The 25,618-nt window shown below is 39.1% G+C and overlaps 1 protein-coding gene across 1 annotated transcript; it reads left to right on the forward strand.

The window, feature by feature from the left end:
- The first annotated feature begins 7,273 nt into the window (after positions 1-7,273).
- Positions 7,274-25,138, forward strand: TMEM192 (transmembrane protein 192). Its single transcript, XM_014878562.2, has 6 exons — positions 7,274-7,420; positions 10,878-11,024; positions 15,094-15,358; positions 17,231-17,365; positions 21,044-21,146; positions 23,526-25,138. Exons 1-6 carry the CDS (start codon positions 7,379-7,381, stop codon positions 23,647-23,649), a joined length of 816 nt encoding a protein of 271 aa, XP_014734048.1. The 5' UTR covers positions 7,274-7,378; the 3' UTR covers positions 23,650-25,138.
- Positions 25,139-25,618: the final 480 nt, after the last annotated feature.

Raw genomic sequence — 25,618 nt, forward strand, 5'->3', positions numbered from 1 at the left:
CAAATTGGCTTCAGAGAGAAATGTTCAGCATTAGTTAACATCTGTGATGCAGAGCATCAGAAAGAAATGAATCAATTTTTTTCCTGAAAATTATATCTTTGCAATTCAGAAATTTCAAGAGGAATCAAAGCAAAAACTGCTTCATCCAAAATACATTATGTGGTTATGGCAAAACAATTTGTATCTCTAACCATGAGAAAACACATCCTTTAAATACAATATGGGATTCTGCTTGATCCAATACCTCTTCTTAGGAAAGAACTTTGAGAGAAAAAACTTATTTATATATGTCTGTGGGCGTATGTATGTAGTTTTGACAGGAAATGGGCTATGTATCGTATCTATGATGAAACAGCTGTCATTTTTGTTTATGCTGCAGCAATTCGAATTACTGCATTTACTGAGAAAATTCCCTATCATGTTTCAGGCTGTCCCTGTAACAACTCTTAGCACTTTCCCACTTGTTTTAGTGAGTTACAAAGGAATGTGGCCAACGCTTACTTAGGATCACAACGTTCTTCAGATCTATTGACAATGTAAATACTTTACTGATATAGAAACCCCAATACTATCCATCAGTGAATTGCATCCAGTGAAAATGAAATTATGCTAGCAGAGCTCTGCTTGCTAATAAGATAATCCCACAAGTTACACGGTCCTACAAATAGAATAACTAGCTACTTCTACATTCTTTTTTCTAAGACACTAGCACTAATATCAGCATTAATCCAGGATTGCCTAATCTTAAAAGGCCTCACTCTAGCGCAAGAGACTCCTTTTTCTTGCTTCAGAAGCATGAAATATTTAAGGTTTCAGAGAATCATTGAGCTAAGGACATGAATGCTGTTGAGAAGAATTACACTGAAAAATAATGTGAAAAGGAAATGCAAGAAAGTGCATGCAGCAGACTGAGAAAGGGACCAGATTGCAGAGGAATATGTACTGGAGAGTAGGCAGAGAGAGAAAAAATAAAACATGTAAATTTGGATTGTGAAATAAGGAATAGCAAGGCAGCTGCTATCAAAGGGAAATCGTACTGTGACCAAAATCAGTTAAATACAATTAAGCATGGATTAAAATATTTAGTCTTTTCTAGCATTTATTCTCCTGTGTGAACAGTTGCTGGAGCACTAAAAATAGCACATACTTAATGTGACATATAATTAATGTTTATTATAAATAACTATAAATATTATATATATTATATATATAAATTATAAATAATGACACATAATTAATGTCTAAAATTAAAATTAATTGACCTTATAATAATGATGATGAAAATTAGTGACTATGAACTGTTTTTTCAGTGTTCAAAACCAGATATATTTTAATTCCCAAAAGGACTTGATATAACACACAGTCTAGTAAACAGACTTTAAGTACTCGAATCCTGTTTCTGGAAAAGAATGGCCACATACAAAGAAAATGGTATGACACTTTCGAATTCTGCTTGATGGAGAAGCCAGGTCCCTGTGGTCAGTGCTGTGTTCCTTCTAGATTACAGCTTCTGAAAGGAAGTCCTAGCTGAAGTAGGAGTTACAAATGGAAGCAAATGTAGGTCATAGCCATGACTCATATTTGTACTGCAAACTACGAAGATGCAAAGTAGATATCTTGTTGAGTAGATCTAAAGCCCAGTGCTGCAAAGATTGGGATTTCACATATTCCTGAGATGACTGTGAAAGAGGTGGACTGACTTCTGCTCTCATACCTGCAGACTTGTGTTGCTTCCTATACCCTGGTTAAGGCAGTCAGGTCTCTATACTGAGTGGGTTCCATACACCGAACCAGAAGAAAGCCCATCAAAAATTATCAGCTTTCACCTTGTAGCCATGTTACCGCTTAGACATGATGCAAAGGTAGCAGCAGAAACCTGCAGCAAGGATGTCCTGGGAAAAGTTGGACCATCCCAAACAGCAATGTGCAAAGCTGATGAGGAGTTTCACCCTTAACACAGAAATATATATATCACTGAAATAAGTTATGCACCATTTCTGTGTACAGCCTACACCTGAAAGGGGAAAAAAAAAAAAGGACTTTTCTGCAACATTTAGTTTTTAGCAAACAATACATCATAAGCAGTCATTGGGATTTTTTCCTGATTATTTTACTTTATAAGAGTGTAGAACAGACTTTTGTTTATTGTTGTGTTCTGTCAAAACACTGTTTTCTTGAAAAATGAAGCAAAAATAATTTTCTTCATAGATAATAACTGTAAGGTACCTATTACATGCAAGCCCATCAAAGTCTGTGTACTTCTCCTCCATCTTATTCCCCACTCTAACAGCAATATTGTGAGATAGTCCTAACCAGGTCAATCAACAAACATGTCCCTTTCTCAGAAGAAAACAGCTACCGCTCATTAATTAAAATAACATTTAAACAATTGATGTACTGCCATCTAGTGCTTCCTGAATGCACGACACGACAGAGAGACGGACTCGTTTAGGTAGTCCTGGGTATCCAGGATTGGCCTATTGCAAACCAGCAGTTAAAATCATCCATTTCCTCTAGTCATGCTCCTTTTGAGCTTGACTATGTCACTGTGAAAAGCGACATAGTATGCTAAAGTAATTTATCTGAATATTTACTGTTTCATATGCATATAAACAAGACAAGAGGAACAGTATTTGCAGAGTCTACATCACTTGAAGGGACATCCAGTGAAAATGAAAAATACTGAGAAAATGAAAATAGACTGGGAAAAAGCAAGTGGGATATACCCCACATATTGTACAGATTATTTTATTGTACAAAGAAGCAATGAAGTCAAAGACATTAAAATGTTAAAATGTTATATTTAGGGAAGCATAGCAATAACAATCACATAGGTCTAGTTACTGCCCATAATTTTGCAGAGAGGTTGTTCATAGAACATGAAAAGCATATCATGCTGGTGCTACAGAAATTGAGTTAATCTTCATTTGGAATAACCTTTTCTGTGTGTGTAAGAAAGACTAGAAGTATTGCAAACTCATTGTTTAATAAAATAGGTCAGGATCAGTACTTGTAGCTATGCAGAGTGTCTATTAAAACTGGAAAAAAAAGGAAAAGGAAATTTAAACCAAAGATAAAGGTGTGAAAAGGTTTAGTCTGAAAAATCTGGTACAAGCAGGTGCTTACATAATGAGTAGTTTATTATGGTGTTCCTAGAGTGGAATTTTAACTGGCATCAAGGAAAATCCCTTTCCACTATTTCTATGCAAAAGAACATTGATATCTGGACTAATATACTGAGGTTTAAAAAAAAGGTAATTTCAGAATTTAAAATATTCAGAAGAATATTTGTTGGAATGTTAATATTTAACCATACAGAGTAAAAAGTTAGTTTATGCAAACTAGTTCTTGACAAGTTCATTTTAAGATTTTCAGACAAACTATTCAGAAAACTGAGAGGGGAAAAAAATCAATTAATTTTTCCTTGAAATTTAATCTTCTGTCTCTATTTCAATTTTATCAGTAGTTTTCCCAAGATAATTATCTCAAACATTCCTCTTTTTTAGAAAATCACCCTAGAAAGTATGTAATCAAAACTCAAATACTTTCAGAAAAAGCTCTGCGTTTCCCTTTATATAGTTCAAATAAATGCTTGTCATATTGTGACAGCTTTACGACAGAATGTAAACACAAATGTGATTTTGAAAAATCAGAAGTGAAAAAAATTACTCTGAGAGGGAGTACTTTTCACCCTGCAAATTAGGCATTTGCTTAAGTGCTAAACCATTTAAAACATCTTTAGCACAAAGTAAGATACATTGTTACCCTTAATTCTAAACTTTTATACTTCTAGTGTATATTTTTAAAACTAGATATGAAATTGAAAAGTTGCATCCTTTCTTTAACCTCAATTTATTTACTTTTTAATATATCTAGGTAATCAGTAAAATTTTTTAAAGTAATCAAGAGCACACATTCTGTTTTTCACGTTTTTTCTCTTTGCTATTATTTTGCCCTTTGTCTCATCTGCATAAAGCAGTCCAAATTCTCTCTCTACAGCCATATTATCAGCCCTATATCTGGACTTCATTATGGACATGTAAGACATTTTGCCAAATGATTTGTACTAATAGATTAGCTGAAGTAACCCATGGCCACACTAAGCCTCCAGCATTCAAATTTGTATATTAACTGGTGAAAGACTGAAAGAGATTTTAGCAATACCAGTGTAATGCTCTTCTATTTTCAATAGCTTGCATTTAAAGGCCACAGAATTTTTAATGGGCATTTTACCTAGGAAGCAAAATCTGCATAGCGAGTGGCAGTTTTTGATGATTACCATGCATAAATAGTCACATGCTGCTCAACATAAAAAGTTGACACGTGATGTGAAAAATCTGAAACTATTCATGGAGTGAAAGGTTCCTTTGTATTAAACATATTCAGCAGTGAACTGTTTAACCTTTTAAACGTTAACCTTGTAAACTTTTTAACCTCCACAGGATTTTAAAAATTTACAGAAGCTTGAAATAAAATTAGTACTTCTGAAGTGTCTGTAATATGAGGCTAGAGCATAGACTGCACTTACTACACTATGGCTTTCAGGATTATTACAACCAATTCATGCAAATAAAATTTTCTACTGTTATTTTTACCTTTTCACTTCACATTTGTATTTTAAGTAATGCTAGGATCTGTCACAACCTCATATTCTCAGAGCAGAGACTGTATTCCTTACATAGAGCTGAATACAGTTTAAGTACTAATTGTACTTGTAGTATGAAAAAGAAACAGTAATTATAATTATATCTTATAGCTGAATGTGAAAAAGTTTGTGAGCCCAATCCTGTTTCCATTCATGCCAAATTTTAAATGAAACTGAGAGGAGGAAAAGTAGATATTACGCCTCTTTGTGAGGATACAGTTGTGATAGCTAGTCCCCAAATATTGTAATTATTACTGATATGGCAAAGGTAATGCCTAAGTACAGATTTACTCCTGTGTATCTAATGTCTAGATACACTCTACTCTATAGTAGAGCTTTCCTTAAGGGCAGCATAGCATTGTTGGGTCATACATCTTTTTATCTTACCCTTACCATATATACCTTCATCGTTACAGGAGTTGCAGTGGAAATAATTTAAGAACAGGCCATATCTGTTTAGACTTTGTCTGTTTTAGACTGCTCAGCATTAGATCATCCTTCAGGAGCCAGGCTTTCAAGTTTGTGTACACTAAAATGACAATGTCTGCAAAATTTAATGGAAGATGGAACAGGAATTGAGCAGAAGAGAATGTTACTTTATTAAAACCCACCTACATCACTAAAATCTCTCGCTATAAAATATACTGTGAATCTAGCATATATCAAAACCAAAACAAAGATTGAGTGATCCAGTAAGAACAAGAGTGGACTACTACTATAATGAATACATGCATGGTTTACATAAACCAGTTGAAACTGGCAATCACATACTTCTAAATATATTGACTGGTGTTATATGCAGTAAGTGTTTATGCACTTCAAATATTTAAACTTGTAATTTTTTCCCTAACTGCGCTCTTTAATAATCCATTGAGAACTCTTCATCTTCCATTCAGTAGAAACAAGGTTTACAATGATATATAATAAAATTATAGCTATTCAAATGAGTGCTAATAAATGTAAATTTACTGGGACTTCAGGATTTTAAAATTACCGTTAGAGGAACTTGTTCTTTTGATTTTATCTTAAACACTTGTCTAACGGCATGTCTCACACACACTGCATATACATATGCAAATTGTGGCCTTGCTTTACTGTCACTGAAAACTTTTGCCATCTGCTTGCTAATCAGAAGGATCTGTGTTCTTGTCAGAAATGAAAATAAAAAAGGAAGCACAATAAGGAGGAGGGAAAAGGAACATTTAGGCTGAGAAACTGGAAGAGAGCATGCTCTTATCACAGGAGCTGGACTTTTATCTGAGTCAAACCAGCAGGTTTAAGTCTTCTTTTTAATTTAAGATAGTTGTCCAGTTCATTAAATGTGTGTATCTGCATTAAACAAGAGCAAATGAATGCAAGTGATGAATGCAAATGCTCTGGGTGGGAGGTTTCAGCTGAGTATTTTTTTTCTAGAAAAAGATAGCCAGGAAAAGTCACAAAAACTGAGATAAAAAACTTGGAACTTCTCTGAAGAAGCTCATACCTCAAGAGCAGTTTTCACCCCTTGGCACTTCAAGATGTTTTCAAGAGAGACAGAGTCACTGCAACCGTTCAGGGTGACAGTCCTGGCTTCTCTTAAACAGTACACGTAGAACAATTACAATCTGGAGAGGATATCTTACTTGTCTTTCAGACCTCACAGCTTTGATCCTCTTCAGAGCCCTCACTAGCATTACCTGAAGGTTAAGGGATGTTCATATAGAACAAACAGAAGGTTAAGAAACATTAGCAGTTGAACAGAGCACTTAACAGATAATAAATATGATGCTTTGGAAATTGATACTGTGCACATGCTTGAACAGTGTGTCATTCTGATCCTTCTCATTTCAGAGACGTTATAGCTGAAAAATGTCAGAGAGGCTAACAAAAATTACCAAATAATAACTAAGCACAACTAAGTGGTTGAGAACTTTCCAGAATACACAGGCTGACAATATCAATAAGACAGAGATCCATAAGGGAGTGGTCTGGACACTGTGACTGGCCACAGTCTGTCTCAGTGTGATCACAAAGGCTTAGACAATGAAATCACCAAGCACACATTTTAAAGAAAACGTGTTTCTTCCCAAAATATACAACAGGGCCAGAAATATCTTAGCAAATTTATAAAGTGCCTCATGAATGCTAAAACTTTTCGTGATCTGAAGGGGCAACCAGATCCACTGGAAACAGTAACTAGCTGCATAGACTCCATCCTTTCCTAAAGAAGTCCCTGCAAGACCAATTGGAGGTGAGAAAATACCCTGCACTGTAGGCTGACACCAGCACTAGGCTGCCTTTACCCCACACTTTGGCCAGCCATCTGCTGCTGTGCTATTTTCCCCTCGCAGCGCTGCCTCCCGAGCCACCAGCCCGAAGCCTGCTGTAAGTGGTCTCCGTTTTGAATTCAGTCGCGGGCTGCGGAGAGAACTGCACCGAGCACGGCCACGGCACAGCGCGGTCCCCCAGGACAGGCTGGAGACATGGACCCGCGCACGGAGTCTGCGGGACGGGAGCTCCGCCTCAGCTCCAGACCCGGCCCCGGCCCCGGCCCCGGCCGAGGCGCCTCCACGGGCAGGGCCGCGGGCAGGGCCGCGCCCCGGGGCGGTGCTGGGGCGGCGCGGGCCCAATGGCGGCCGGGGGCGCTGCTGGCGGGGCGGGGCGGCGGCGCTGCCCGTGGCCAGCCCGTGGCGGCAGGGCCGCGCCAGGGGTACTCATTAAACGCCGCCGGGGCGGCTGTGGCGGGAGGCGGCGATGGCGCTGACGGCGGGGAGGCAGCGGCAGGACCTGGACAACGTGAGAGCGGCGGGCGGGAGCGGGGCCGTGGCCGCGGGGACCCCGCCCGGGTGAGCGGCCGGACTGCCGCTGAGGGCGGGCGCCGCCGGGCGAGCGCCTCGTGTTCCGTGCCGTCCCTTCCGCCTCTTCCTGGCTGTTTTCCGTCCCGGGCGCCCGAGGCCTTATCTTCTTCTTCCAGGGGGACCCGCCGGCTCCAGCGCCTCCCCAATGGCCCTCTCCGGAGCGGGGAGGCCGCCGCGGCCCCTCTCTCCCCGCGCTGCCCTTCCCCAGCCGGGATTGAAATGTCACCGAGGCATTTGGGCCTGGGCTTGTTTTTAATCGAGATTATTAGTGTCTAATCGGGGCTGCTCGTGTGGCTTCTTCAGGTTTTCTGGGTTATTTTTCCACAGGCGGGTCCTGTCTTTGCCATCTCTGGTTAGCACGGGGTTTTTGTGTTTGTTTGAATGTTTCTCCCAGCCCCAGCTGGAAGCCTGCGTGGGCGAGGCTTGCTGGCTACGGCTTGTTCGTGCTTGCTCTCCTCCTTCTGCTGGCGCTGGGCTGCTGTGGAAGCGGTCACATGCTGGAAGTGGATCAGGGAACCAAGAGGCTAAAGCTTTAACCTGTGCTCAGCAGCAGTGCCAAACAAATCTGGATTTAAGGCATTTTGGCTTTTGACAGCTGTGGTTATGGCTCATCTTAATGAAATTAAACCAGTGTTTGCTCCAGTTAGGACACTTACTGGATTTTTCTTATGTCAGATTGACTGCATGGGATCACCGTATCCCATGCTTTAATTCCCATCCTCTCCATGTTGTCTGTCATAAAATCTATCTGAAGTGATGATGTCACCTAGTGCTTCCTAATACTAGCTGTATTTTAGGATGCAAAGATGGACTGTAGCCAGTCTTGTGAGAAAGTAGAATGGTCAAAGTTCTGATAAGGCTTTGTCTGTGAGGGAGTGCCCTGATCTCTCATGGTATTGCAGAAATGGTGAATCATTTGTTCCCATGAGACAAAGGATATTTTCCTAAGGAGAATTGCTGTGTTTGTGGGAGATGTGAGCTGTTAACCTGTTATTGATTCTGTGATCATAGAATGGTTTGGGTTAAAAGTTCTTTAAAGATCTATTTCCAATCCCCCCACCATGGGCAGGAACACTTTCCATTAGACCAGCTTGCTCAAAACCCCACCCAGCCTGGCCTTGAACACTTCCAGGAATGGGACATCTGTAGCTTCATCGGGCAACCTGTTCCAGTGTCTCTTCACCCTCATAATAATGAATGTTTTACTGAGGTGTAATCTAAAGAATGCCTTGGCTGCTGGAGTGTTGGTCCTTGCTTTCAGAGCTTAAAGTTATACCTGGCCTGTGAAAACGGGCAAACAAGGGAGAGAAGGCATCTTTGCTCTCCAGGTTCTAAATTTTGTATCAGTGACATAAGAGGAGTGCCATTTATAAACATGTAGGTGTGCAGTAAAAGGTAGTCTTACCAGGCAGGTATTTCAGTAAGGATCATTTACAGTCAAAGACTGGGCTAATTAAAAGATGTCAAACAGCTGAGGTGGTCTGTTCACAGACCTTTTGTGCTAGTGTAGTGTTCACAGTTCTAAAATAAAACTGGTCGTTGACTGAAATAACCCTTGATGACTATTTCCTTTGCTGTAGGCCGTTGTCTGCAGGTGAAATAACACTGGGGAGACAATCTACATTGTCCTCATTGGCATGAAGTATAAACCTAGGTCTAATCCCTCTCTTCCTGTGCTAGTGTCTAGAATGGCATGCCTCATACGTCTTGAGTCTTATGCTGATTGCTCTCGTGGCAAAGAGGAGTCCTCAGTTTATAAAACAGTAAATAGCCCTGATATGTCTGAATAATCAGAAGTCTGGAGTGGGATGGAGTCTGCCCTTGTCTTCTTGTTTTGGGCTTTGGTTGGTATCACGAAGTCAAAACTTGAGTGGAAATCTTGAGCTGTTTTGTCTTCTGAGGCAAGGGATGTAACAGGATGCTAAGAGAGAAACTGTAGCAGTTTTGGCCATCATAGTGCCTGTGTATGTTCCACTTAATATGTATTGAATGACCTTGTCCTGGCCTGGAAGGAGCAGGGATGCATAACTGTGGGGCCAGTTCCTTGTCCAAGGCTTTTCCTTCCATCCACACTTAAGTTTTACCTCCTACTTAACAAAAGACACTACATTTGAGCTGAATGTGAAGTCAAAGACCTAATACTTGGTTCCAACGCAACAAGGGCAGGCTGCTTTCTCTCTAGTGTAGGCAGAGAATGTCTTGCTCAGTACTTGATAGCATCTTCTCTGTGAACTCTGCTTCTTTCCTGCCTGAGTTCCGCTCTAGTTACTGCTGCAGGTGTTTTGACTTGTCAGTAGTATCAGAGGCTGAATACTCAGAACTGTTACTGTTACACCGCAGCTTTGTTGTTGTCTCCAACTATAGTTGGACAAAAGAATAACCAAGAGTTTTGCAGTACCTGTATAAAGCATGAGAGAGATAATTTGTCACTTTTCCTCATAAATACACTGATGCTTCTGACATCTCTCAGGGTTGAAGCTCAGATACTTGTAATACATTTTAAAGACTGAAGTTCCTGAAGGCTCAGTGTGATACTGGGAAGTAGATTAGTGTTGGATTCCTCAGGGACTGGGTTCTTACATAAAGATGTGACGAGAATTTACCTAAAATTTAAGAGCTTTCTCAAGATATTAACCTAGTAGGGTCCTGGTTTAGGGCAAATTTGGATAGAAACGTCTGAATGGGGTCCCTTTAGGAAACAGATTCAAGCAGTCCCTTCTCCAACTGATTCGGGAAAATATTTCTTCAGAGAAGTGGAAAAAAAACCCTGTTTATTTAACAGGCAGAGCACTCCCTAGCACAAAAATGAACAGTACTAAACGACAAAACCTCTCACTGCTCTGAAGAGATGACAAATTCAGAAGAGTCCCTTTCATGGGTTGCAGCCTGGCTCACTCAGTCTGTTTTCAGTCCCTCCGGTGCTGGGAAATGTCGCGGCCCAGGCCAGGCCCCAGTAGACCACAGGTGTGGGCTCCCGGTGCTCCTCTGGGTTTTTAGTCCAGAGCAGGTTCAAACAATTCCAATAAAAAGGGAAGAAAATCCCCACAATCTAGGGAACTTCTCTGCCTCAGCTAGCCAAAAACTAACTAAGAGGAAAGGAGAGCTCTTTCCACTGTCCACTGCAGACAACACAGTGTCTTTTCTGTATGAAAGATGTGGGGGAGCAAGTGCAAAACTCTGCACCTCTTCTCTCCCCCTTCACTCCTGGAACCAGTCTTAAAGCTACAGAACTTAATATCCAACACAAACAGAACAGATGATTGGGAAAACAAATATCATCAAGTCACCCCAGGACATCCCCCCTCGAGTCTTGATTTGCTAACAGAAAATTCCTAAACCTTTGTACTTTTCTTTTAGAGCTTACCTGTTGCTATTTGCCTCTCCTTCTGTTCCAGGGTTCCTTGGAAATAACACAGAGTTTGGAAGATGATCCTCTGCTGGATGCACCACTCATTTCTTCTCATACATTGCATTCCCAGCTGAGGCCAAGATTTCATGCTATCCCAGCAGTTCTCCTTGCCAATTTCCTGTTGCTAATACATGTAAGTTTAAGAAGTATGATTTCCCTAAGAAAACTTGCTATCTCTCTTCTGACTCGTTCAGAATCCACTGTTCACACTACAGGATTCTGATGATATGACAGTGAATTGCATGCACTGGCTGCTCTTCTGAACCAGTGAGTCCCCTTTGCCAAAAAATTTTGATAGTGTATATGCTGTCAGATACTTGCTGCCTTCTCATTCTGGTTGTTGGCACTGTGATACGTCTTGTTAGATGGAAGAGCAAGCATTGTAAATAGTAGTTCTTCTATGCTGTTGGACATGTACCTTAAAAATAATATTATTGCCATAGAAGTGCTATACTAGTTTTAGAGGGCTGAGATAATTTTGATGCTGTGCCTTCTGACTTCAGAGAGCAGGTAACTAAACAAGTAAAGCTGGATGTGCTATGGGGCTGTTGCATGGTAGTAGACAGAGAGAGAAATTAATCCAGAAGTTACTTCCTGCTCTCACTTCTGGAAGTTAAGAGCAAAAAGCACAAATACTGAACAGTATCTAGGCATTTATGGGGGCTGGTAGACAGAAGCAGAGAGAGTCCTGCCTAGTAGTGAGTTTTTCCTTGATAAGCTGAATAGGCTTGTTGTTGCTTGTGAGTATGTGACAACCAGATATGAAGTAGGAAGGCTGAAGAGCTCCAAGCCTAAGATCTGTCTGAAATGGCACTTTCATGTCTTTTAGGGATGTGGGTTAGTGGTGGGCATGGTAGTGTTAAGTATAGGGTGGATTTGGTGATCTTAAGGGTCTTTTCCAACCTAGATTCTATGATTCTATAGTACCAGTGACACGAGCTGTTTTAGAGCTTCATTTGATCTCAAACAAAAAATGCAGTGCCCAGTGCTCTTTAAAACATGCTCTCTGCCAGGACTTTAAAAGCACATACCAGCCACTAAAGTCTCTATTTGAGCAGCTGCATAAATGTTCTTTAATGTACTTTAGCCGTCTAATTTTAGGAGTAGGTGTTTTGTGGGCCTTATAGTAGTATCAAGAAATGCCCCTCTGGCTGTCAAGTAGATTTAAGAAAGACCTCTGCTGTTCTGCTGAGTAGACTACCAAAATTCCCCATGGAAACCATGTATCCAGCCTTATTCCCTTCCGCTACCAGAAGAACTTTGCCATTCCCTTATAGAAGGCACTTGAAGTCTGCTATTGTAGTAGAGCAGTGACTACTTTTCTTGCCTTGGAGCTTTATCTACTACCATAACTGATGCAGCCAAATGTCAGTCACCCAGATCCTAGGAAACTGCTGCCTAGTCTCCTCCCACTTTTTCCTCTCTCCTGCAAATGGAGAAAAGTGTGGGTAGATGAAATGGCAAAACTTTTGTGGCATCTGTCAACACACGTTTTCACAGGTTAAGTCTCATTGCTACTGCTAAATCTGCTTCAGTGACCGCTTGGTCCTTGGAGCAAAATGGAGAAGTATCCTTTTCTATTGGCAAAACAGCATTATAGTTGCTACCTTGAGTGGAACTGTCTCTCTCACTGAGAAGATGAATGGGGAAAACAAGCTTATTGGATTTCCTTCCCCTGTGTTTCTGCAAATGTGCGTTAATCTTGTGGAATGTGGAGAGAGTCCAGGTTAGCTTCTGATGCATAGCCTGCCAAAGGGGTAAATATCCTGGAGAAGTTAAGCCATCATAGTATTGTGCAGTAAAGCTGTAATGCATCTCTAAAGCAATTTCCATGTAACTTGGAGTATATCTTCTCCACCTTCCTGTGCCAAGAAATGGAGTTAGGTAGCAAAATAGCTGCTGTGGTACAGCTGCCTAGTTACATACAGTTTTGGAAACTGGGTAGGATATGCTGGACTGTGGTGGGACTGGGTTTTGAGTGTCTTTTCTTTTGCCAAGCCTTGCTTTTCTGAAGGCTTCCCATCAGGAGGCTAGAGAGCAATGTGAAGAGTACAGGCTAGGAATAATTTCTTCATATTAATCCTGCCTTAATCCTCTCTGTGTGCACATACACAAAATTGAACTTAAATACTACTCTTTATAGGAATAACTTTTTTAATGCAAAAATATATGGGGGGGTGAAACACCTGTTATTGAACTGCCCAACAATGCAAGCAAAACTTGTTTAATAAATACCAATCTAAATGCCAGCTTCCTGTTTCCTCTTGCATACACTGCTTTTGTAGTTTAGTAGAGATGCAGTGCTAGATCATTCCTTCTTGCATCAGTTTAATATAGCCATTTTCTATACTGAAATGCATTTCTGACACCTGGAAGGAGTAGAACTAATTGTATGACTATTGTAAAATGGCAAACCAAGCAGTAAACAGATCAAATAAAATACTTGAATTATTCTTAGCTTTGTAAAAAAAGGAGGTGGTAATATAATGGATTAAACAAATTATAAACCTTCCTCTTATTTAACTACTTAATCTAGTTACTTAATATATCTCAAGATAATATGGTACCTAATTTGTATTTGAAGTAAGGGTTTTATGGATGGTTTAGGAGTGGGGTACACTCCTATTTTATTTTGGGTTTCTTTTCTTCAGCCTTCTATGTGTCCTCTATAATGTCTCTTTTTAGTATTGACAATTGTGTGAAAATTATTCCATTTTCTTGCTCCCTCCCCAGTTACCTAACTCTGGTCACAACCAGAGCAAGCTAAGGGTAGTTCATCAAGCTAAGGGTAGTTCATCAAGCTAAGGGTAGTTCATCTCAAAAAGTAATTAAGTGGTTCTGAAAAGTTAATTTCAATGAAGAGTATTGCTTGAGAAAGCACAAAATTAGGAAATAAAAGTTCAAGAGGGTGGAAAGGGGGTGGTGGGATCTTAAATACTCATAAACCTAAGTATGGAAATAAAGGCAGCAAATGAAAATTGGGTACTTTCCTCTGTCTTCAGTTCTGATGTGCTGTTTCTGCATGTTATGACATGCGGAACATCTGACATAATTTTTTTTTAAGCTAAGTGTATCAGAATTCATTTGTAGACTTGAGGCAAACTGATTTTTTTTTTTTTTAATTTTTTTCTATTTGTAGCTCTCCATTTATTTCTGTGTTGGTGGGAGTTGTTTTTCTTTACAGTTCTGTTTATAAAATATTCCTGTTCTGTAGAATGAACCAGGATGAGAAAGTATAATATTGTTCTTGTTCACGGAACAAGAACACAGTAAAGAAAATATTTTCTGTGACAAAACTCTATAGGTACTGAGTATATGTGTATACATATACTACAGGTAGTATGCATCCACAGTTTTGCTTTCAAGTTGGCCAAAAGATTGCTGATGGTCACTGCTGGTGCTGAAAATGAGTGACGAGTCTAGAAGACAGGAAAAGTTATGGCATAATGGCAGTAGTCTGAAAGGATACGTATATATACAATCGAACTGACAATCTGTATGGTTTTTCTGACATAAGTAAAAAGGTAAAATGGAAAAAAATCTCATGGTAAATACACTAAAGAATGCTTACCAATTGACAAAGATGCTTACCCAGTGTTAATAATTCACTTTAAGTTACTCTGATGATTCACTTTCCTAATGTCAACCTGGAGATGATCTTCAGTGGCTGTAGGAAAGCGTTGATTTTCACTTAGGAAATGTCAATTTAAGGAAACATAGACTGTAGCAATAAGATAAGAGCCTGTCCCACAGAGCAGCGTTAAATGGAATTGAATGAGTCTAAAAGATGTGATTTCTCTTTTATAGGAGCATAAATCAAGTTTTCCTTAAAGTAAAACTGCATAGTAAGGAAGGTCCAGAAATTAAATAAATTCACTATAAAGAGTTGAGGAACAGTGAAATTGATTTAGTAGAAATTCTGGGGAGGGCAACAATCGCTCGCTCTGTTCTGCTGGAAACTGGTTGCCCTCCTGGAAGTCAATCTTACTACTTAGCAATTTCAGTTATCCCTGTGTTCCCAGAGTGACATGTAGTGGTTGTAGCAAGTTTCTAATATGTTAGCTTAACTCTAATAAAATCAATTCAGAAAGTAATGCATAATGAATTAACTACATAATCCTGGTTTTGTGTTTTAAGGTGTTTTACATATGTATAGCTAAATGTTGACTCTAAAGATTTTTCTCTCTTCCTTTCTTTTCCAGGTTGCTTTTGTTGTTCTAGCATTTTTAGCAGCTATGTTTTGTTCTTACCCCAATCCAAACCAAGATAAGTGCCCTGGAAACTACACTCACCCACTTAAAGTGCAGACTGTCATAATAATTGCAAAAGTAGTTCTGTGGGTTCTGCATGTCTTTTTTGAAAGATATGTCCAGCACCACCACAACAGAGTCCGAAGAGGAGGTTACTTCTCCATATACCGATCAACAAGGCATCTGAAAAGGCTTCCACTGCTGATACACGCCACAGGTGAAGTGAACTTGGGGATTTTTTCCATCTAAACTTTAAACTGTGACACAATGAAAGATTGAACAGCTTATATATAATTGTGTATTATAAATTATGAACTTTTACAAACCTGCCTATGAGTGCTTACAAATTATATTTAGTCAGATGAACCTCTGTACTGTTCTTTCTGGTCTGCCAGATGCTGGTTGTAAAGAACTGTTTGTAGTGCAGAAACGCTCACTGTGAGGTTGAGTAAAACATTTAGTCTTCAGCCATGAAATACTCAGTCAGCAAGGTCTGTATTTGACTGCTAGTGACCTTGATTTGCATATTCATTTGTCTGGTTGGATATGTGGTAAGACTGCTTGTCCTTCCAGGAAGTGTGCTGCTCTTCTCTTTTCAAGCTCAGCAATCCACATAGGAACAGATTAATTGCTTGTTGCCCAACAGCTGTCTGAATTCAGTGAAATAACCAATTTTCTGACCTTCACTGAGGGAGGATCTGTAAAATTTAGCTCTATATCTGACTGCCTTTTTCTACTTTCTATGGACAAAAGGTGGTGTATAGGAGTGATTTAACTATATTTTTAATTTGCATCTCTGGCAAGTTTAGCTGTAAAGTGCTGGTGCAATTAACTGGTGAAGCTTCTCTACATATCACTTTCAAATCTGAAATCCATGTAACTTAAGGAGATTTTTCCCACAAATAGAAGTGGAAAAGGGCACACCGACTGCTTTTACAGTATTTTTGCTTCTTAGAATCCCGCCTCCCTCCTGAAGTAGTTTTTTTTTTCACCAGAATTAATAAGTGTAATGGTCCTGTTCTATATAAAAACTTGGCTGTCTTTCCACACAGTCCCTAGAAGAGCTAGTCAGCTTGATAAATGTGCAACACTTCACGTTCTTGCCACTAGATAGAGCTCTGAAGATGCAGAAGTGCTTGGAGTGCAGTGACTAAAGCAGGAGGCTTAATGATGTAAAAGGATTATTTCTGCCTCTTGCAGTGTAACTGGCAATACTTTGCCCTGCTTTCAGTCTTTGCTGGAGCCCACTTCTCCCCTGCTAGACAAACTCTGGGCATTTGTGAATGTTCAGATGCAATCAGGTGTGTGCTGTAGAATTTTGATAATCTGTTGTTCAGAAGCTAGTTCTTCCATTACTGCAAGCTTCCTGCCATGGTAATGACTGCTGATGCCACTTCCTTCACTTGACTGACACAGTAGGAAAGAGAACTGCACAGTTCCCTAGTTCTTTGTCCATACGTTGGTTATAACATTTTTACAGGAAGGAAGAGAACACTTCACACCCAGTATGAGAGAAGATTTTCAGGCCTGTAACTCAGTATTTTTTCTCCTTGACTAATTGTATTCATTTCAATTAAACTTTCAGTAATGTTCAAGTATTAAGATAATAGCTGGGCAAGTGGAAGCCTATGCAAGTAGGATTTGAAAGGAAGATGTTTAGAGTTTTTTTGCTCTGTTAGCCTCATTTAAATATATTTAAAATCCCTCATTTTCAGCTGACTTATATGATCTCTTAGGAATTGAAAGAATGGCTAAGATGGATAGCATCAACAAAGCCAGATACTGTTTAAGCCCATGTACCTATTTTAGGCTTTTCTAGTGTGTTTCTTCCACTCTTGTTTTTTAAGTCAGAAGACTCTATAAGAAAACTCATGATTGTCTACCGTTACAAGCATATGCTGAAATGAAACCAGCAGGTATAAGCTTGCACGTTAAGGAAATGAGCTGTAGGGGCAAGCATGATATGAAATGTAAAAGCATTACTGAAGTGTTGCAATCTAATGCAGATACTGGGGATGAGAAAGTGTTAATTTATTTTCAGTAGCTAATAAAATTAGTAAATCTGTAAAATATAACATTTGTTTTCTAGGTAATACAGCCCTGCTCTTGATTCTGTCAATGCAGCATTCCTTTCCCGATCACAGCAGAGTGTACCTGTATCTTATCCTAGGAGTTCTGAGCCTGGAGATGATTAGTTCACTGACATGTTTAGTGATTTACACAGGTAAGAGAGGCAAGCTTTGCCTTCTTGTGTGACATTCATTATAGCTGGTACTCAACTGTTTTATTTGCCCTCACAGGAGTTCACTTGGGGTACCCCAAGGCGTTTAACTACCATTATAAATTCAAAACAACCGTGCTTATAGAAGGAGAACTAAGGCAGATCCAAAACAAATTGGGAAAGGCTTGATTTGGTTCCAAGGGCTGCTAAATGAAAGCTCCGTGTTATCTTAAAGCTGTTAATCCAGTGAAGTGGCAGTAAATGCCTAATTGTTTCAAAAAGTGTTGTGAACAGGTTTGTCTGTTTATCAGTGTTTCTCGAATGCATGCACCACAAGCTGTGAAGCAGTAAGAGCTGGCTGGCTTTGTCAGAACTGCCTCTGGGATTTACATGTAGGGTTTGCATACCTGATTGTGCCTTATCCAGCCTCTTCCTCTTTCCCCCGTCCCACCCCAAAGGCTTCAGTTTATCTTTGACACTAAAATGGAAGATTCCTTCTAATGAATATATAAAAGATGCATGGGTTTTGGAAGCTGTGATCTTATCAAACCACAGTAGTGCTTTATAAAACTGAGGCTTTGCTTTTTGCTATCACTATTGGTTTGTAAGGTTGTCTGCTTTTAGGTTTGGTGTAACTTTTGAAGACTTGATAAAATACTTACAACTTTGCGAAACTATCTAAAATGTTGATTAATAAATGCTTAAAAGAAAACTTTGGTGTGTTCATAGTAATGCAATGGCACACAGAAATACTGCCAAGTTGTTGCTTGTTCATCTAGGAAATAAAACCTATTCTTGACTCTCCTGCAACAGCATCAAAAATGCACCAAGAAATAAGGTCCCAGCCCTAAACTAAGTCTATGTCTTACAAGTGTGCAGAAGCCTGAATGCTGCAGGCTTGTCAGGCTTTCCCCTCAGAGGCCCGGCATGGCTCAAGTAGACTGACTGTCCTCTGGAAGAAAAAAGGCAGTAATGAGGGAATGCAATCATGGCAGTCCTAGAAAACTATTCCAGGAATGCTGGAGATCATCCCTTCTTTGCATACGCATACTTACTTTCCTGGGAAACTCGGGAAATAAGAGATAAATTGTAAAACTTTAATAGAATGTCAGGGATTCCAGAGAAATGCTATTTCTAGCCCTGAGAGCTACATTGTGTGATGCTTACCTTGACCAAAAAGGTTAAGTGCAAGAAAGACGACCTGCATAGTAGTAAGGTCTGAGCCTGTACTTCTGTAAGAACTCTCAAATTATTTTTCTGCTTGTTTGTCACCAAAAGGGTATTGTTTCCTGACTTGTACTATGCCAGTTTCTGTGACCTTAAAATGTATTAACCAATGTATACAAGGAAATTGTGGGGTGCAGTGTTCTGCTTTTCAGCTCAAAGAGGCTTGAAGAAGGGTCCAGTGAATCCTGGAACAAAGGGGAAGAGTAAGCATTGCTAGGAAGGAGTAAAGGTAGCTGTTGGTAGAACACATTGCCTTACTCCTGAGCAGCCCCGAATCAACGTCAAATTTCTTCTCTAAAGCTTGGTGTGCAAAACTAGGGTTTAATTTTTATGTGACTTTATACCTGGTGCAAGATGAGGAAGACTTCCAGTCACTCTAGGTTGCTTTTTCCAGTGGGTAGTGTAAATTGTTTTCTTGTTTCTAATCCCAATGTTTGTTGAAGTAAGCTGAGAGACTGTTTACATGTCTGTCTTACCTGTAGTGGTGGGTTTTAAGGTTTTTCAACATTGTAGTATTAAATTAGGGCTGTACTGAGGCAAAACAAATGCATTTGGCCAATTTTGAAAATACCTTGAGAATCTGTAGTAATAATGACGTTCAGATGGTTTTTATCTCTCAGACAGAGCAGTGTGTGTGACTGAGTGGAATCATGAAGCTTCTTTAATGGAATGGTTTTAAGGGCAGCCCTCTTATGAGTTTTATAATTCCCGTCTTCAAGGCAAGCACTTAGCAAGTACTGCTAAGATAGTGTCATCTGAGCAACAATGGGGAGACAGGTAAATGTAGACTAAAAACTACTGGCCTTTTTTGTATTAGCATGTTATTCCTAATTTTGGAGAGAAGGCAGCACCAATTCACATATTGTTTCTTCACAGTGAAATAGTTATTTAACTATTAGAATGAGACACAAATGCTTGTCTGTAGAAGGTTTATGTACCTGACTTCTGTAAAATAATTCTGTCTCACAAATCAGGAATACCTGATTGTAATTCTAGATACTTCCTCTTGTTTATTGGAGCTGTTTATGAATTGTATGATAGACAGTGTCCTGTGAAGGACTACTGCCTTCCTTAAAATTATCTCCATGTAGCAGTGTGTGTATATAGCTGTAGGATGCAGAGGCAGAGATTCAGAAATCTGCAAGGAATTGCTGTGATTGACCTATAATAGACTCGACATATATAAATCCTTCAAGTGAGGTAAAAGTGCGTGGAATGAAGTATGATACAGACAGCTCTAAATGTCAGCTTACTATTCTAAGTTTTTTACTGCTAGAATTGGGAGTAAAGCTTTAAAAGACTTACTAAATATATGTATTTAATTACTTTCTCACATATTTCTAATATCACTTTTAGAATAAAAGACAAACATTCCCACAAACAACACATGTTGAGAATTCCACATCCATTCCTTTGTGGTTTTATTTGTAGAGAAATACCATCGTAGAAATAACTAACCTTTGAGCCTTACTCTTGTTAACCTCTGGAGAGTCTTGGCATTGTTTTAGCAGGGTGGCCTGTAATAAACCCCACCACAGTACTGACGTGTAAGGACACTCCTCTGTTGCACTAGTGTGGATTTCTCACAGAGCTGCACTGTAATGTTTTTTGTGGTATTAGATGTATTGTTTCACAAGCAGCCCTAACTGCAGAGTCCCGAATGCATACTCTGGATATTAAATATTTTCTCTGAATCAGGATCTGACATTGAATGGCTTTAAATATTTTCAGCTTCCTTTTTGAAATAATGCAGAGGGTGCCTACAACTTTTCCCACCCATCCCCATTCTACATCTGTTAAATTTAGCCTTAAACTTTATTCACAGGTGCCCAGGAATGACTTCTGGGTTTGATAGCCAAGACTGCTTGGTTCACAATGGCTTCCTGTAGCAAGTCTGCCCTAGTCTGAGCGGGCAAACAAGCTGCTGCTGCACTGCAGCTGGTCTAGTTAAACTAGTATTTATTGAAGAGCTTAAGCTAGAAGTTCTGAACCAGCTACCAGTACAAAACTTCTTACAATTTTTTTTATGGCATGTTGCTTAGTTTTGCCCAAACTTGCAGACTGAATCTTGGTACCCTTTAAAAAGTAACTAAGGTTTCACCCTCTCTTAGGTGGCAGATTAAACTTTGCAGGTGTTAAGCAGTATGTTCAAGCTTCCCTATGCAAGTCTTTTAAGCAGCAGGACTGAGCAGAATAGAAAAAGTGAACCAGCAAATAAATCAATTTGCCAAATTATCACTGACTTATAGTCAAAGCAATTACAGGAATGAGTAGAAATAAATTCTGCTTTTGCTTTCCCATTTCTCAGATTCTTTTATTTTCTTTCCATCTTCTAAGGCAATCTTAGGATCATCTGTTACAGATTTTTTTAACTTGGACTCTGGTGTTAAAGTTTTGTTGTTTTGGTTTTTTTTTTTCCCCACTCTCCAACTAATTTATAAAGCTTTCTTTCAGTGAAAATAAGCAACTTCAATCGTGCCAAGCCAAGACCTGATATAATTGAAGAAGAAAAGATGTATGCCTACCCTACTCACATTACCTCAGAAGTTGGATTCAGGTAAGAATTCTGTATTCATTTTTTGCCGTGTTCTGTATTCATTTTTTGCCATGGTCTGTAGGTAACACGAATGGCATTGCACAATTTCCTGCAGACCTCCGTGAAAACTCAAACCTGTCAGTTAAACCAGAGGTGGGAATAACAGCTCTGAAGGAACTATGCATAAGCCTCCCATTTTAGATGCACAGATGAGATGCAGAAGTCTTGTACTTTTTTCATAGTAAATGACAATTTACTATGATACAGAAATCCTCACACATAAGGATAGAGATGATTTGACCATTTATGGCTCGTGACAGGAATCTTTAATATAAATAAGTGTGCTTAATCTTAGTTAAGGCTTAGTTAGGCTTAGTTAATTTTATATGGGGTTTAAGGAAAACTGTTGTCTTACACTTTTACTTAAAATAGGCCTACAGAAGCCTAGCTGATTCAGACAGTTTTTTTCAGGGAAGGAAATATATTGTGGGCAGTTGATAGACAAAGAAGAAAACTTAGTAGCTCTGTTCTGTGCCAGCAGTTGGACATGAGATTCTAGCAATGGATTTGGAATGTGTTTTGAGTTTGGGAAGGAACTTTTAAGGTGTGGAGGGCACTTGAGGAGTAAGGAAGGTCTCAGTGAGAGTAGAAGCTGTCCAACAGTAACTTAAACTGTCCCAGGCACTGAGACTTATTTTTCGTTAGTTTTTTTTTGTGCCTGCCAGCTGCTCAAACATTTTCCAGTTGCTGAAATCTGTTTGGAATGACTTAATAAAAACTAGTAATTGAAAGTAACATGGTTTTCTCTATAAGAATTGGAGATTTTCTAATATAATGTGACTTGCTTCTATATATGCTGCCTTCATGAAAGGTTGACTAATGAGATGACTAATACTTTGGGACTTCCCCTGATATCACAAATGCAGCATGCACATGCTTTTATGAAACTTGGAAGTCGATGTCCAGGATACAGGAAGGATTTAGAGTTGTCTTGAATTTTGATACCATGGCTGACTTCCATTTTGATATAAAAACCATGGTTATTGCATGGTGGATCTCATTTTTTTTCTCATTCATCTTCTCCCCTGAGAAATTCTCAGATACCCAGGGAATGTGTCTGCAACAATGACCAGCTGAGGAAAAGACTGCTTATTTTTGATTAAAGAGTGCAAACTTCCTGTGAGAACTGATTGCAAAACCATTATTTTAATTTAGCTCTATACAACTCTGACTCTCTTTCCCTTGGGAGTTAACGTCTATTGAAAAGTGAATCCTGTCAGCCCTTCAGTTGACCTTGTTATAAGAATGTTTTTTGAATATCATGACCTCTGCAACCTAAGCTACTGATCAGGAGCCCTAAGTTGATAGTGCATGTTACTGGTTGAGACTGCAAGTTTTCTGTTTACAAAACTTGTGTTCTTTACTTTCCCCAGTTTAGCTGCAGTAGGTTTTTAATTGGAGCTAAGCTTTTTTCCACTCAATATCCTTCTCAGCACTTTCTAAGAACTATGGGAAGTGTTCCTCTACAAAATGCTGTAAAACTGAGGAACAACTTTCTTAGCGCTGAGATGCTCACGAGTATACTAAGAGGGCAGATTCCCAAGTCAGCTGAGGAGAAATACTATGTGAGGAAAGACTTACATATAGGAAATAGTAAGTAAGTAGACTACACTTGGGAATTGGGACTTCATCTTGCTGTATCTAAAAAAAATCTAAAAATTCCTAACTAGATTTGACAAAATTCTGTACTTTTTTTTTTCTCAATTAAGTGAGCTTTATTTAAATGTTGCAGTGTTACTATTGGAGTTAAAATGAGAAATATCTGAAAGCTGGATATATTTTAAGGGGGGAGGGTAGTTGTAAACAAGGTTGTAGATCTGAAATAGCACAACTTTTTGGTACTGATGCTGTCATGGTATGTGACAGATATTGCTGTATGTAGTAGCATATAATGAATGCTACTGCAGGTTAATCAAGAGATTTCTGTCTTAAACAGCTTATTATCTCCCACAGCTGCACAACAATATTACGCCTGCTCAAAACAAGCTTCCTAATGTGTGTGGGAAAGGTTCCATGGTTCTTACTACGATTTTACCATGTTGTCTGTCTTGGTTTCTTAAACAGTGAGATCCTCACTCTGTCTAGCAGGAAGTATCTAACTCAGTTGTGCATGCATGGCATGAGGTTCAGCCAAATTTTCTCTTCCTACCTTCTCATGCAAGACAGAGTTAGACATACAGGTGTTGTAGATTGCCTCTTCCCTCAAAAATTAGTTGATCCCAACAAAAGTGAAACTAAAGGAAGCAACTCTTTAAGTATGTATTAATTAGCTCTGACATTTCACATACTAGAAGGCTGCTGTCATTTACTGAAACCCGTATTTATTTTTATTACTTCAAGGGAAAATTCCAGTTTAGAAGAGATAGTTGAGAAGCAAGGAGATGTAATAGAGTATCTTCAACGACACAATGCACTGCTCAGCAAGAGACTGTTGGCATTAACATCTCAGCAAATCAAAACTTAACAGCATTTGGAAAACTGCTGCTGGAGCTCTGGAGGGGAACGAGAAGTAATGTAATATCCCGACTGATTTGTACAGATGTGACTCTTCAATCATCTTTCATGTTTTGAAATAGAAGTTAAGCTGGAAGGATAAGCTCTGCATACACTATAAAGCTATTACAGCTGGACACTCTGGCTCTCTTCAAATCATCAGTTTTGGAAGAAAGTTCTGCAGCTTCAAGGATTTTTAATGCCTCATAAATTAAAGTTGGACCTGAGTTAATGGTTTAACTTTGCCCAGTTGTTGCTATTATTTTATACTACTGTGTAACCTTTAAGCTTCAGGCTACCAAAGTATTTTATATTTCTGGAATACAAATTTGTTCTCTAGAAAAATCTGATTTTTCCAAGGGATGTATATGCTTTTTCTGTTGCTGAAACTGAGACTAGATGTGTTGTGTCACTGGTTCCCTTTACTCCCAGGTATAGAGGTGGTTTACTTCAGTAATCCAATACAGATAGTTGTTTTCTAGATGTCTCCTTTTCTCCTGTCAGGTAAGTGGAGAAATTTGGCATCTAACTTAAGATTATTGAAAAGTGGTGGGTGCCCTAAAACTGTAAATCTCACATAGAAGTTTGTGGTACAAAAACCATGCCATGATAAGCAATTGTTTGGAATTCTGGCTTTAAAACACTTAAAAGGGATCCTCAGGGCTGATGACTACCCTATTACTAGGAGTTTGTGTTAGTAACAAGACTCCTACTCTGCCAACTGAACTAACAAAGCAAAAATACTTGAGCATAAGCTTTTCCATTGATCTGGTAACTAACTTCTGTTGAATTCTTTTAAAGCTGCTGTCAAAAATGCCTGTTACATACTTGCTCTTCACTTTGGCCCTTCAAAAAAGTCAGCATCTTGATTCAAAAGCTGAAATGGTGTATGTGGGGAAGTGGAAACAGCAGAAGACAGCTCTTTTAGAAGTTGAAGAAACAAGAATTCTTGGGTTTTATTTATGGTGAATTAAGGCTGGTGAAAGAAACATTTTGTTCTGGGTACTATTTTGTCTACCAATGTAGACAAAATTATTTTAGAAGCCAATACCTCTGTGGGGATAGGGTAATCACTAATTAAAAGTGGGAAGAAGACTCTCAAGAGGAGTGGTCTTATAGATGAATATAAGAAAGGAAAATCATTTCATCCTACTTTGGTGTTAGGGCACAACTTTAGAAGTACCTAGACAGTTTAGTGTGCAACAAATATGGGGGTTGTCTCATTCCAAGGAAAGCAATAAATATTGGAGGTTTTGCTGCTATCCAACACTAGACTGTTCTCCTTAACTGTTGTTTCTTGAAAATGCAGTCAGAATTTTATAGTATACATGTAAGGAATAAAGTTATTTGTTTTTAGAACTCAGGTTTTGATGTGATTGTGTATGTCAGTTTATATCATTTCTATGAAAAGCAGTAAAATGTGACTGTGAAGTTCATGCACAATAAATGCAACCAAGGAAGAGTGTGAATTCAGTTATTTCCAAGCTCATCTGGTTCCAACAGGCAATCTCTGCAGATTTTTCTGTTATGTGGTTCTTACAGCAGTGTTGGCACTTAAAACTAGCCAAAACTAGCCAACCAAGGATAGCTATGCAGTTGTTTTCAAGCTTTAAATTTCTTTTTATTCCCATTTCTGGGTAATGTTTTTTTCCATCATGCTTCAGACTTCCCCTGCCACTTGTGTTCCTTTCCAGAACTGAGAAGGAAATTGCACGGTGTAGCAGAACAGCTTTCCTTTGTTTTGAGGTCATTACTCAAACCTTCCTCTTCTCTCTGACTGCTCAAGGTAAACCTTGGACTAACTCGTAGTGTTGCTTTCTGTGGAACAGGGTAGCTGGAAAGAAAAGCAAGTATGGCTTGCTGTGTGCACGTATGTGCTCTTTAAATGTTACCTTTCCTAAGTACACCAGTGATAACAAATGATAATCTAACAACCACCC

The sequence above is a fragment of the Sturnus vulgaris genome, chromosome 4, assembly GCF_052056855.1.
Source record: "Sturnus vulgaris isolate bStuVul1 chromosome 4, bStuVul1.hap1, whole genome shotgun sequence".
Lineage (NCBI taxonomy): Eukaryota > Metazoa > Chordata > Aves > Passeriformes > Sturnidae > Sturnus > Sturnus vulgaris.

What these genes read in the sequence shown, in the direction of transcription:
- TMEM192 (XM_014878562.2), top strand. Translation starts at nt 7,379, where the DNA reads ATGGCGCTGACGGCGGGGAGGCAGCGGCAGGACCTGGACAAC. An exon ending in AGCGGCAGGACCTGGACAAC is followed by an intron (nt 7,421 to 10,877) that starts GTGAGAGCGGCG and finishes CTTCTGTTCCAG; the next exon opens with GGTTCCTTGGAAATAACACA. An exon ending in ATGTTTAGTGATTTACACAG is followed by an intron (nt 17,366 to 21,043) that starts GTAAGAGAGGCA and finishes GCTTTCTTTCAG; the next exon opens with TGAAAATAAGCAACTTCAAT.